The 14,531-nt window shown below is 41.8% G+C and overlaps 1 protein-coding gene across 1 annotated transcript in view; it reads left to right on the top strand.

Annotated features, from left to right (window-relative positions):
* Positions 1-14,531, top strand: part of SLC6A4 (solute carrier family 6 member 4) — a 328,754-nt gene that overhangs the window by 244,518 nt on the left and 69,705 nt on the right. The window contains exon 7 of the mRNA XM_069226260.1: positions 10,528-10,631. Within this exon, the coding sequence (XP_069082361.1) occupies positions 10,528-10,631 (104 nt within the window). The remainder of the gene's footprint in view (positions 1-10,527; positions 10,632-14,531) is intronic.

The raw sequence follows: 14,531 nt of genomic DNA on the forward strand, positions 1-14,531 counted from the left end.
GCCACATTTACATGTGAAGCAACTGTGAGATCACTGTTGAATATAACTCCCATGTTGCATAAGAATACATTGAAATAATCTGATCATGTTTAACTTTACTTTGTGATATTTTACATTGTGCTAGCTTTACATCACAGCTTAGATAGTATTATTTTTTATCCCTCTATGTATATATTAAACGGTGAGGGTTGCCACTGTGTAGTTATATTATGGTCAGCGTTTCCATTGGAAAGGCATTTTTTGTTTAACAACTTTGTCATTGTTAGACAAATCTGCCCACAAGTTTCTAAAAAAAAGGTGCATCTACTATGGCTCTTTCATGGAAAGATTTGCGCCAATCTTTCATGCAGGGACAAGGAAAAGGGGATGGGGTCCTAGAACTGCAATTGACCATGTTAATTCCCATAGGAAACTTTGCTTTCCAATACAGAAAAAAACTGAATATAATTAAACAAAATTTGGCATAAAAAGTTAGACATTTGCTCAGAAAGCTCGCTTTTATGTTATTTGGTCTGAATCCTTTCTAGAAATTAGCGTTTAAAGAGGAGCTTGGGATGGGCATGAAGGGGTTAACACTGGTAAAAAAAGTTAGAAATAACTTCAGTCTTGGTGTTCAGATTTTACCTCTGGTCCATTCGAAGTGGATTGTCAGATCCTGATTGCCTGGCCACAACATAAAGAATATGTTGTTGCAGTTATTACAGGACTCATGACCTCAGTCAATGAAAGACCATATAAGGAGTTAGGGTGGAAACAACCTGACTCCCAGGTCTGTGTGTGTGTGTTGGAGGGGGAAATGGGGGGGAAGGTAGAGGGAAGGGAACAATCCCTTAAGGTAAAAAAAAATTGTAAAAATGATTTGAGGTTGTGGGGGCTTTGGTGCCTATACCTGGTACCATACTACCCAGTGACACTGCAATATCGAAAAATTATTTTAAAAAACAGACCGGAGTGGGGGGAACGGTGGGGGCAGGGCCAATCCACTGCTGCACACAGCTGAAGGCTGTGCACTGCAGAGGGGTTGGCTGCCCATGTGGGATAGTTTGGGCGCTGGGCACTTGTGCATATTTGGTCTCAGGGCCGGCAGGTGGGGCCTGCTGCTAATTTTCTTGTGCATGGGGTTTGTAGCCCTTAGAATGTTGGGCAGCAGGCCTTTGGCCATCCCCAGCTGCATACGGCCAAAGGCTATCTGCGGGGTATTGGGCACCTGTGGCGTGTTGGGTGGGGAATAGAGCCTAGCCAGAGACCAGGCCCTGTGGCAACCCATCATGCACAGCGGTGGGACGGCTGGTCACTCATGGAGGGTTTGCTTCAGGGTCTGGCTAATGCCTGTAACCAACCTCTGGCTGGGTGCACATGGGGAATTGGGTGCAGGGTCTGACAGGAGACCACCCCCTGCAGCCAACCCTCCACTGAAGGACGTTGTTGTGTGGGGAGTTGTGCGCGAGCGTGATGACGCGCTCATGCTCATTTCTATTTACAAGTGTTGATTATTGAATTGTGTTGCATTGTTTGCACGAGCAGGGCATGGGTGGAGGAGTGCTCGCACATTGATCTGATAATGCTTTCGGGTAGGTATATTTATTTATAAAAGCAGGGAGCGTGAAGAGAATGTAGGGAGAGCGTATAACTGGGTGGCCGGTCCAACAAAGGCATTCATACAAGAAGCAGATTATGAGAGGTTACATCGCTGGAATCAAAGAACTCCTGTTTATTTTACCGCTTGCGTGATCATTTACAATGCCGGCTGTTTTCTTCTTACCTCTTCACTGACGTGTGCAGCATTACGGGGTTGGTTGGTAGCAGGTTGCTCAAGGGGTTTAGCATACGTTCAACTTGCAATATAATGAAAAAAATGGCAGAAATTTGCTGACAACATCAAAGGTTAAACTGAAGTAAAATCTTAATTTACATTAACAGTAAAGAAAAAATAAAATTCCCTGAAAACAAAAAACAATGGTTAATTGTCTGGTCATTAGCAGTCACTAACTATTTTAGTGGTTTTTAAACGTTAGTGTTTATCTCATTCCACCATCTAACTATGACTTTACTTTAACCTTTATTTTTATTAAATACAAATATTGTTTCTGGAGTAAAAACTGGTGTCGGCTCAACATCCTGTGCTTCTGGGCAAGTTACTTAGTGGCTTAAAAAATGAATATTTCATCGTGTAACCTAATCTGGTACACATGTAAGTCCCTCCTGCGCCCACAGGCACAGTTGGCGCTGTTTAAAAAGGAGAGTCTGACGGACGCTTTTAACGACAGAAATGTACATTGGGTGTCACCGACCACCAAATAGCAAGACACAATGTAACCCGTGGTACCTTACTATACACTTCTACAACAACAGACATTTTTGTCCAGAACCAATGCAGTCTGTCAGAGAGGAGCTAGAACGTTACATGCCATGCACTACCCACCCACTGAAGGAATACTGACAGCCAGTCATAACTGAAGAATTTGAGCTTTTTGCGCATTGTCCGCCAAGCGTGGTGCTCATTCGCCCTGAATAACACACCAGCAGCTCAGAGAACGAACTGCCGAACAGAGCATCAGAGATTAGGTGAGTGACGTTGCGTGAGTGACGTCTCACCCCCAAGTACGACGCAAGGAACGCGGCTTCTCACTTAGGGCCAGATGTAGGAAGCCTTTTGCGCCTCGCAAACGGCAAAAAAAGGAGTTTGCGAGGAGCAAAAGGCCCTACGCGATGCAGAGTCACATTTTGCAAGTCAGTATTGACTTGCAAAATGTGATTCCGACTCGCAAATAGGAAGGGGTGTCCCCTTCCTATTTGCGACCGCATCGCGATGTTGAGTTGCTTTGTGACCGCGAAAGCAGTCGCAAACCAACTCGCAGTTACCATCCACTTGAAGTGGATGGTAACTCATTCGCAAAAGGGAAGGGGTCCCCATGGGACCCCTTCCCCTTTGTGAATGCCACAAAAAAGTATTTTTCAGAGCAGGCAGTGATCCTATGGACCACTGCCTACTCTGAAAAACACGAAACTAAACGGTTTCGGTATTTTTTCTTTTTGCAGCTCATTTTCCTTTAAGGAAAACGGGCTGCAAAAAGAAGTAAAAAAAACTGGGGCCACCATCCCTGTGAGTGCCTAGACTCGCTATGGGGTCTCAAACTGCGACCCACCTCATAAATATTCATGAGGTGGGTCTTTGCGACCCCATAGCGAGTCGCAGAAGGTGTCTGAGACACCTTTCTGCATATCGGATTGCGAGTTGCATTTTGCGAGTCGCTATGACTCGCAAATTGCAAGTCGCAATTGTTAACGTACCTACATCTGTCCCTTAGGCCCATATTTATACTTTTTTAGCGCCGCATTGACGCAAATGCAGCGCAAAAAAAGTATAAATATGGGCCCTTGTGTCTGCCCGGTTGGTAGAACCTTCCAGATCAAGGACAGGGACCCGCAGAGGTGCCGGCCCACGAAGTAAAGGTTTTGAACAGTCCCTCACACTGGTGTCCACGGGACATAATGTTACGATTTAACCGCCGACCAGAGGACAAGCAGACCTGTGAGTTAACAAAGGGTAATTTTGTTAAAAAATGCCACTATCTTCTATTTACTGAGAACATTTTCCTTTCAGCATTTTTCAACTTTGTGGGGCATACATTTTTTTTCGGTACACGAGGGTACAGTGAAGGGCATCCACTTAATGGAGGAAAGACATGTGGACAATAGTTTGAGTGGTCTCAGACTTATTCCACTTTCAACTATGTTTGCGTTATATAAAACTCTTCAAATACAAAAATAAATAATCACATACTTTCAAGTGTCATTTTTTCACATTTTGGCTCATCTACTTTCACCTTTAACTGATGTGCCCATTTCTGGTGTTCTCCAGCCTGCATTATTCTATGCCAAAAAGCTTACTTCTATTTTGCTTATCCTTTTTTTATAAGTCTTCTGTGTTGACCCCTGTTTGCTTCATTCCCTGTCCGATAGAGAAAATAAAAACGACCATTCTAATTGTTGAAGTAGTTGATTATTTTGCTCCTACATGTGAACTAATTTCTGGGATTCTCAGCATGCAAACAGATCACTGGAACCATCATGTGTGAAGCTTGTGCAGTGTCTTTGATCCCATGCGCGCTAGGGCCCTCACTGTCCTGGGTGGTCTCTTTACAGGAGTTATGTGATCAGATGGGCGGTGTTAAGGTGTGGTTATAAAAGTTATGATGTGAAATATGCACCATAGTATGTTGAAGAATAAAGGCATCTGTTACAGAGCTTGGTATGTGGCATATTTATTTACATGCTCCCCAACTGGGGAGGAAGCTCCAACTGGTAACGAAGGTGGGGGATACGTGCCCCAAAGAAACAAAGCTGCTCTCCCTGAGAGTTTGCAAAAGTGCAGAAAACTGCTGGTGCGTGCCACATGTGCCCCAAATTGAAGTAAAGCAGTCTGTGATTGGCGTATGTGGAGTCAAAGCCCTGCTCCAGCCCATACACAGCTATCGAAGAGGGTGAAGGCCACGCAGAGGAGTACATTTAAAAAGGCCTGCAAAAACCAGTTGGTAAGGCTGAAAGGAGAAATACAGCGTTGGGCCATAACACAGAGCCACCATCAGAACAAAACAAACGCTAAAGGCAGTGACAACAAGGTACGAAAACAGAAACTCACCGGCACAAGCTGCAAAAGCAAGTAAAGGCTGCACATCCTTCAATCGGATGTGATCACCCAGACTCATGCAAGAGTCCGATGTGTGCAGCAGTTGCAGGTGGCATCCTGTGCGACTAAGACGGCCTGAATAGAATACACCCTCAGTGGCAGTAGGAGGGAGCACAAAATATACTGCAGCTACATTCTTAAAGCCATCACCTTCATTTGATACAGAGAAGAAACAAAACTTAGGTGCCAGGTGGACTGCAACCGAAACATTTGATGACTTCATAGATGCGCTAGGAAAAAAAGACAAGAAAATATTAAATATTTGACAAACCTTGCCGGTGATAGAGTGAAAGACATGCTAAAGAAAGTCTCACAAGTGGATGCATAATCATACCAAAAGATAAAAGAAGCATTATATGCCAAGTCCAATCTGATGCCGAATGTCTACTATAAAAGGTACATCTTCCACCAAGCCCGACAACAAGCTGGTGAAACAGATTCATTTTTTGAGAGAGACTTGATGCATTTCTCAAACACTGTAATTTCTGTGACTTTAATGATGAAGGAGCCATGCACCTCTGAGTCATTGATGGCTGCCTTTCAGATTTCTCCAGAAGAAGCATGATGAGAGAGCCACTCAGTTTGGAGAAAATGCTAATGGCTGCAAGGGCAGAAGAACGAGCAGATCGACAAGCTTCTCATATGGAAGCAGGAACAGTGCATGCATGAATCAACATTGATCATGAGAAGCAAGCAAAAGCACAAACATATGCACACAAGTCAACATCCCCAAACAAGAAAAAGTTATGCTTCGAATGTGGGTTTTAATTTCCAGGTGAAGGAAAATGTCCAGCCATAGGACAGACGTGCAAAGGCTGTGGGAAAGAAAACCGCTTCCTAATGGTCTGCAAAGCGAAAGAGAAACCAAATGCATCACAGTGACAAGAGAAAATGGGTGCCAGAAGGTTCCAGAAACATTCTTGCCATGCCCACGAGGCCAAAAGGCAACATCACTTATGACATGTAGAAACCAAGCACAGTTGATTATCGCCAAGTTCATCATATTAAGACTCTTCAACGTCATTAAGCACTAGTGAAGAAGACGGATGTGCACTGATGAAATCGACTAAGAAACAACATGCATGTGTAGGGTTAGCTGCTTGCAAAGAAGGTCAAAAGAGAATCACAAAACTAAGCAACAAAATTAATTTGGACTTTGTCCCAAAATCACATTAAAAATGAACAGTTGCCCCATAAGCTTAATTGTAGACAGTGCATCGATTAACATCATGCCAGCAGAAAAATTCAACAACTTGTCTCCTGCGCCGTGACCTTTCTGTCAAACACAAAGATATACACATGGGCTGCTTCTCAACTGTTACAGAGTCAAGGGTAATTTATAGCAACTTTGTGACACAAAACAACGTCAGTGCAAGCGCCGATCCATATCCTTCAAGGAACTTCACCTAGTGCATGCTTAGTTAGCTTTGGCACTACTGCTGATATGGGTCTGATATCTCTCAGCTGCAAAATCCATGCTCAGGCTGAAATTGTGATTTAGTTCCAGTTGTTGTTTCGTGTCCTAGAAAGACTACAAAAAATGAAAGTGCAACTTCTTATTAATGAGGATATTCGCCCTGTTGCCCAACAGCATCGCAGTCGCTTTTCACTTACAAGCAGCCATGAAGAAAGAATTACAAACACTTTTGAAACATGACATCATTGAATGCTTCACTTGTCCCACGCAATGGGTTTCACCCATAGTATGGTGCCAAAAAAGGGAGGGGTGGTGCAGTAAACAGTTGTGTTGCCATGCACCAACAAATCCATTGAGAGGGAAAGACATCCTGATCCCCACACCTTTCTAACATGATCATGGTACTGAACGGAGCTAAAGTCTTCTCCCGACTTGACCTGAACAAACGATATCATCAACTTGAGCTGGAGGAGAACTGTAGGTACATTACTACATTTTGACTCATGTTGGTTTGCTAGATACAGAAGACTGAGCTTTGAAGTACTTTTGACTGCCAAGATATTTCAGCGTGTTATCTGCCGAATTATTCAACCTGTTACAAATGCGTTCAATTACAGTGATGACATACTGGTATGTGGGCAACACAAAAGGAACATGACAAGGCTCATATGCAAGTGTGTCAATTACTTGCTGATGCAGGTCTCACTCTGGATGCAGCAAAGTGTGAATTTCACAAAACCAAACTTAAATTCTTTGGGCACATATACTCTAATCGGGGAATGACTCCTAACCCAGATAAGGTGCAAGCACTGTCATCTACCTATCCCCCACAAACATGCTACGATCCTTCTTAGGCATGGCCAGTTATTGCTCAAGGTACATTTGTGACTTTGCTACAGCGAGTGCCCCATTGATAGACTTAACAAAACAGACTGTCCTGTTTCAGCGGTCTCCTGTATGTGATCACAGTTTCAAAAAAATAAAAAAATTGACTGAGAATGCCACTGAAATGGCCTATTTTGACCCCAAGTTGCGTATTGAGATCACAGTAGATACGAGTCCGGTGGGGCTAGAGATGGTCCTGGCTCACACAATGGCCATCAGAATGCCCAGAGACACATTGTGGACTTTGTCAGTAGAAGCCTGGCTAAAGCACAACATGCCTACTATCAGCCAGAGAAGGAGGGCCTGGCTGTAGTGTGGGCCTGCAACCATTTTCATGTGTTTTTATATGGGAAACATTTCACTATCATCACTGGCCACCAGGTGCTGCTCCCTATCTTTGAAAACCCAAAAGCTAAAATGCCCCCTCAGATTGAGAGGTGGGAGTTGCAACTACAAAGAGTACGACCACGTGATTGTACACAAAACGAGGGAAGACAAACCTCACAGATTTCTTTTCACGAGTGTTGCAACATCGCCAAAGTTCAACATCAAAAGCAGTTAAAGAGTATCACAATTTTATTATGAGGTCCAGCAGCTCTATCCATTAAAAGGTTTTTGTTGCTACCAAAGCAGATAAAGACCTGCTCACCATCAAGACCTCATTACAACACAATCTTGGAACACAAGTGTTCAACCTTTTACTAATGATGTTGAATTCCAAAAATTAAAAAATGTACAAGATGAGCTATCCATCACTCAAGAGGGTATCATAATGTTAGTCTTGAGAATTGTCATACCTGAGAGCTTAAGGCAGCAACTCATTGAGCTAGCTCATGAAGGACATTGTGGCATTGTAGCCACCAAAAGAGCCCTAAGAGTGTTTGGTTCCCTCACCTAGATGAACAAGTTGAGAGAGAGAGCTAAAAGCATGCCATCTTTGTAACTGTTTATCCATTAAGGTGACGCAGAATCCAGTGAGAATGTCTGACCTTCCTGCACATGCCTGGGAGAGAGTTGCAGTTGATTTCTTTAGGCCTCTAGAAAATGGACATCATCTTGTATTTATCATTGACGAATACTCACATTTTCCTTTGGAGGAGGACTTATAATCTATAACCCATGATAAAGTAATTGAGCGGCTTGGTGACATTTTTGCAGAGGGGGACTTCCCTGCTATTCTCAAATCTGACAATAACCTGCCTTTCAATAGCAAAGAATCCAAGGAGTTTCTTGATCAACTCAAAGTTAAGCACCAAAAGGGTACACCTATCTGGCCCCAAGTCAATGATTTTTTTGAACTATTTATGAGCACCCTCAGAAGAGTAATTCATTGAGCAATGATGGAGGGAATCTGTCTAAATCAAGCCCTGTGCCCAGCACTTTGTGCCTATCAATCAACTTCCCACTCCACAACTGGTGAGAGCCCAACCACCATGCTACATGGAACAGCCATACGAACCAAATTACCATAATGGACATTGAAACGATTGATCAAATCCGAGAAGGTTTGCATCACAGACACTTCTCAAAAGTGCAAAATGAAAATGTATGTTGATCAGCACTACAGTGCCCAGGAAACAGTCTTTGAGAAAGGGGACTTAGTACAGGTCAAACATAAATGGAAGCGTAAAACAGACACTCCATTTGCTGTCAAACTCTTTGAGGGTCCTGGCATGCAAAGGACACATGGTGACAGCGCAGAGTCCCAGAAAATCCATAATATGGGACTAACCAAACTTTAACCACCTGTCTCAATGTTTGTCAGCTCCAGAAATCACTTGCGAGGCAACTCTGCCTGAAAGTTCTGATCGCAAACCTGAGCCTATACCATCGATGCATGGTGATGGTACATCTCAACTACCTCATACCACCTGATCTGGTAGACCAGTGCGAGGGCCTGAGCAGCTCATTTGGGAAATATGATGCTAATATTGTTGGTACTTTTTATTTAACAAGGGAGGAGATGTAGTATCCTTGATATCATGTGCTCTAGGATTCTCGCGATCCTGTGTGGACTCTAGACAGGAATTACATAATCGGATGGGAGGTGTTAAGATGTGCTTATAAAACTTATGACATGATGCATGGTGTGAGTAATAGTATATTGAAGAATAAAGACATCTGCTACAGAGCTCCATGTGTGGCATATATTTTTTTACGTGCTCCTGGGCTGGGGAGGATGCTTCGCCTTGTGGTTTTGTTTTTGAGATTAATGCTGCTGTGATAGAAAGGGGAAAGACAAAACTCCAAAGGGCTTTCCTGACTAATTTTCATCCTAAATCTTTGAGGTGTCAGTGATTCAGATGGACTAGCATTCTTGAGTGTAATTGCTGTATTAAAACATTCGTATATCCAGTTTAGTTTTTCTTTGCGGATTTTCTGCTCATACTGGTAGATTAGCTGAGATTGGCAACTGGAACAAAAACAACATAAATCCTCATCCAAATTTGTGGGGTGTCTGCTACGATGCTTTTTTTGCTTTATACAAGTTGCCACTGAACTATTGGTAGATAGAGGGCTGTCATATTTTTACACTATCGCAGTCCTTAGATTTGGAGTCTTTGGATAAAATATCTCTTGACACACCAGCTGCTGACGGACATAGAATACCTAAACTTTGGACAGATCGTACTGGATCTTCAAAATAATGTCAGAAATTGAGGTTGGTGAATAAATTGCACTGGGCAGTTCGGGGGACCCTTATCAGTTTTCTTATGCCCACGATCACTGATTGGTTAATTAAAAAATATGTTTAGACATCTGTAGTGCTCCATGTGGGCATCCTAGTGCTCCGTGTAGGAATCTGTAATTTTTATCAATCTCCTGGTCACTTTGATGGTTTTTTAGGTCAAGGAGTGCTTGGTGTTGCGGTTTTTTGTAGCATATTTCAGTCTTCTATTGCCTGTAATCGGTAAAGTAATAGTTATCCAGATTGTCCTGTGGCTTGAGAGCTTTGTTTGTTCTCTGACTCAGGGTAATACTATAGTTTTAGCTGTTTGAAAGGCACACTCATTCTCTCCATCTCTTATCGTGTACTCACTCTTTGAGCAACTCCTCTTTTTATGTTTCCTTTCCACACTGTTCATCTATTGTGATGCTATCTCTATATATTTGTTCATGTTTATATCTCAATCGTACTGTTTCAATTTTTTTATTACTGCATATTGATTTGTGTGATACTATACAATGATACATTACTGTCATGACATGAGTTATAAGTAATGCCAATGATTTGCAAATTCATAGCTGTTTTACATATGGATTTCTGTACCGAATAGTAGTACTGTAAGCTTAAAAGCACACTGTCTACCTTACTCTTCATAGTCACTCATCTTTTCCAAATCTCACTACATGCCTTTAACCTCTCCCTCCTAAGCTCTCCTCATCTTTGACTGGGTTCTTACTTTTACATCTTTCCCTTACAGCTCTCATTCTTGTCATGCCCCACTCATCCATCTTCCACTGCCCCCCTTTTCATGGCTATGTTTCTCTTTCTCGTGCTCTGGCTAACTCCACCTATTCTCTTCTCTTCCAGGTGTGGGTGGACGCGGCAGCTCAGATCTTCTTCTCGCTGGGTCCTGGTTTTGGAGTGCTGTTGGCCTTCGCCAGCTACAACAAGTTCCATAACAACTGCTACCAGTTAGTATGTGCGCATAGCCAGCCTTATTATTGTCCCCCGGGAAGTCTGAACTACTAACTTGATGACTGCCAACATTCCCCCTTGACAAAACTAGCTTCAGAGCACAGTTTGGAAAAAATCATAAACCTGTGACAGTTTTGCTAGAGATGAAGTAAGACTTGTTGTAGAATCAATTTACAAAGAAACATATAAGAATCAAATCCTGACAATCACATAGCTACTTTTCCATCTCTAATATATGTTCAGACCTAATCACACAGCACTGATACTGCACCTGTTAACAATATTGGCGGTATTGCTATTTTCAAGACACAGTGTTACCAAGATGTGTCCCGGAGTCACTGCAGTATTACTGCATATGGTAATGGTACCTCTTACTATTATTTGAGCTGAAACACCTCCTTCTACCTAAATTGGTTTTAAAAGGACCTTTATCTGCTCAGAAATATAAGTAATAAGACATAGGTGGCCCATACAAAAGGATTCAGTAGTGTACCAGTAGGTTTAGGTTTTATATGTTCTGTGTACAATTAATTAAAATCATTACAAGACATACATTCATTATGCAGTGCAAAAAAAGAAGAAGCAAAAAAATACAGACAAATTCAGTTGTGTTGAAAAATATCACACTGATTATGGTAAAAATATTCATAAAAACATAAACTAAAAACATTTACTAGCAAAACCCAGATCACTAGGTAGAATATAAGTACTCATTGTCAACAAATAGGGTCTATGTTAACATCTATAAAACACTCAAAGGCAGACTATTAATCATACTACAAGGGGCTCAGTACTAAATACCTTATGAAGTCTTGTCCTAATTAAATGATTTCGACAAATTCATATTAATAGCTAACATCTCACCTCACATATGGTTAAAATGTAAATGCTTACTTACCAATTTGGAGCCTGCACTACAGGTCAGTGGTATAAGACCTATTATATTGTGTACAAAGATTGTTGTGCAAACAATCTACTAGGATGAATGAGAACCCCTCAAAGAGTTTAAAGTGCACTACCCCTCAAAGAGTTTAAAGTGCCAAGGTAGTGCAGTACAATTCACTTCTAGTTCTGCACGCAATAATGTGGGCCAAAGGCTGCTGTGCTAATTAGCTGCAAGGAGACGATCCCTGACAATGTTGAATGTGTCAATGGAATTCAGTGCAATTCACATCAAGGTCTACAGGCAGGTGCAATTAATGACTACCAGTGCCAAAGGTAAAATAGGGCAGACAGCATTACTAGAGATTAAAACAAAAATGGTCTGTATAATCTGTTTCAATCACCACCCAGTCAGTAGTATAAAAGGAGAAAATGCAGATGGAGCACCCCACTAAATCCGTGGCAGGTTTGGTCGATTTTGAGCCCGCTGAAAATCCTGAATTGTTACCCACATGTAGTCATGTAGTCAGTCAAGTGTTGCTAATCTTTGGTATGACGTGCATAAATGAAGCTTCTTGATCAGTAATAACCCTGTCATTCAGAGAGTGCAGACCTAAAATATGCAAGGTGGATGTTAGTGAGATGCAGAGCTTTGAGCATCTAGTGGTTAAAGATACATTTAGTGGTGGGATTTTCCATACCTTATCTTCAATATCAAGCCATTCATGCTCATTCATTGTCATTAGCAGGTTAGCATTAGTTGATTCAAGGTGGCAATTATTAAATATTGTATTGTCTTCCTGTCTCCCTTCTTTTAATCCAGGTTTGTATGTATATATATATATATATATATATATATATATATATATATATATATATATATATATATATATATATATATGTATATATATATAAATATATATATATATAGGTACATAGGAGCTAAAAGAGCTATTTTGTCCAACCAATGAATAAAATGTTAGTACAATTATCACACCTTTGAATTCAGCCAAGATTGTGGCAGTACAGCCCAATTGATTATAGATGTGTATAGAAGCCCCACCTGAAGGGCTGTCGTCCCTTGCTGATTTTATTGCTGGAGAATAATACTCAGTGTAATCTTACCAGGTGATTAAGCTTACTTGCTAAGTCTCTTGTAGACAAATTATGTTAAATGTAAATAAATTATTCAAATATTCAGGTGAGGAGGTTGAATTATTATAGCCTCTGATATTACATGAGCAGATATTTAGCAGAGATGAAGGCTTACTGGGATTTAGGCTAGGGCTGATGACAAGCCCTTCTCCCTGATCCAAAGTCCTTGTGCATTATTAAATTGTTGTGTATTTTATGGCAAGATGTGCTGTCAAGTTGTCCAGTAGCACCACACAGAACCGAGTTCTGAGACGGGACTTATTTCATACCATTGCGATTACTTGTTGGGTGTCTGGCAAGTTCAAAGTTTGGAGGATATTTAGCCTGATCCTTATGCCTCATTGGTCATGCTTTTCTATTTCTGCAAAAATACTGTGGTCATTTCTTTTATCAATGAAGCAAATTTCTATTCTTACTTTGCATTCATCCTTTGGCCCCGCTGCGAAGGCGATGAGGTCTATATCATTCGAAGCTATATTTCGTCAGCTTGGAATGGCTGTAAATAAGTTTAGTAACTTCCCCCTATTTACAAATAAAATTAATCTGAAATGAATTTTGGGTAAATCGATGTGTAAATTAGTGATTTAACAATATACATTGCTAGGGAGGATGGAACTATGATGTGTTGTAAAACAAAAAGAGACAAAGTATAATATACATTGTGGACTAATATTACTACTAACTGGATGAGTGCCTGAAAGTAAATGGCTGTGCTAGTTGTAGGAGCAGAGCAGATTGCCTAGGTTGTTCATCTCGGCTCAATCACTCCAGAGAATGATCGTACATCTCCCCTATAGGATATAACATGTTTAATCAAGCGATGGCTGAACCCTACTAACAGCATCTGATCCTGGTCCCCATGCAGAGATTCGAGGACTGGCAGTGATATGGTCCAACAAAATAAAATTTTTGTTGTCAAAAGAAGTCATAACTAAAGAGTTATCCTTCAATGAAGCCCCCCCGGGTGTAACATTTTTATCATGTAGATCTGGGCTGATGTCAGACATAGTGGTTTTGGCTAGGTTTGGCAGTGGTGTCAGCAGACATAGATTCTGAGCTCTCACTACAATTGAAATTGATGAGGGTCGCAGAGGACTCCCCAAGTCACATTCCTCAGTGTGTTTAGGCTTGAAATATATTTTTTGATACCAGTGTCTTGGTCCACTGGAACCTTTGAGCACTCAGGCGTCCTAGATTGTGACTCTGTCTCAACGGTGGTAGAAAGTTCCATGATTTGGGCCTATGACAGGCTTGATATGAACAAGGCGTTGTGTCTTTTCCTTTTAGCACAAACTTTGTTATTTTGCCCCTTTGCTTGCTGATATTTAATTGCATGGAGCTGCACATTCTCATTTTGAGGTTGAGCTGTCAGGCAACATCCCTCCCCCCTCTGATCTCCAAATAGTGCATGGTAGCACAAAAAGAGGGCAAACATAAATGCAGACAAGTAGAGGGGCCACACACATTGGTGAACTCCTCAGTAGACTCCTCAATAGTTTTAGTGGGATTTTTGTTCATGGGAAGATCTTATCAGGAGCCTTTTCCTCACTTCAGCCAGCACCTTTGGTTGCCTTCAGCTACCTTCTGCCCTGCCGTTCTCTGCAGCAAGTTTTTGAAGAATTTTTGTGCCCTTGCAGACTGAGGCGGACATGCTGGGCAAGCCAAACAACAATTAAGCGGTGAGAGCAGAGTGTCAGTGGGCGTTGAGGGGAGAACAGGCACATTGGCAGTGTAGACTGGAGTAGCATGGAACAGAGCCAAACAGAGGGGATGCAAGCCGCACCGACAGCTAAGCCGCCTCTGCACCACCGCCATGCTCAACCACACGTCAGGCGCCTAGTGCAACTGGCCCACTCCAC

This window comes from Pleurodeles waltl, chromosome 3_1, assembly GCF_031143425.1.
Source record: "Pleurodeles waltl isolate 20211129_DDA chromosome 3_1, aPleWal1.hap1.20221129, whole genome shotgun sequence".
Classification (NCBI taxonomy): Eukaryota; Metazoa; Chordata; class Amphibia; order Caudata; family Salamandridae; genus Pleurodeles; species Pleurodeles waltl.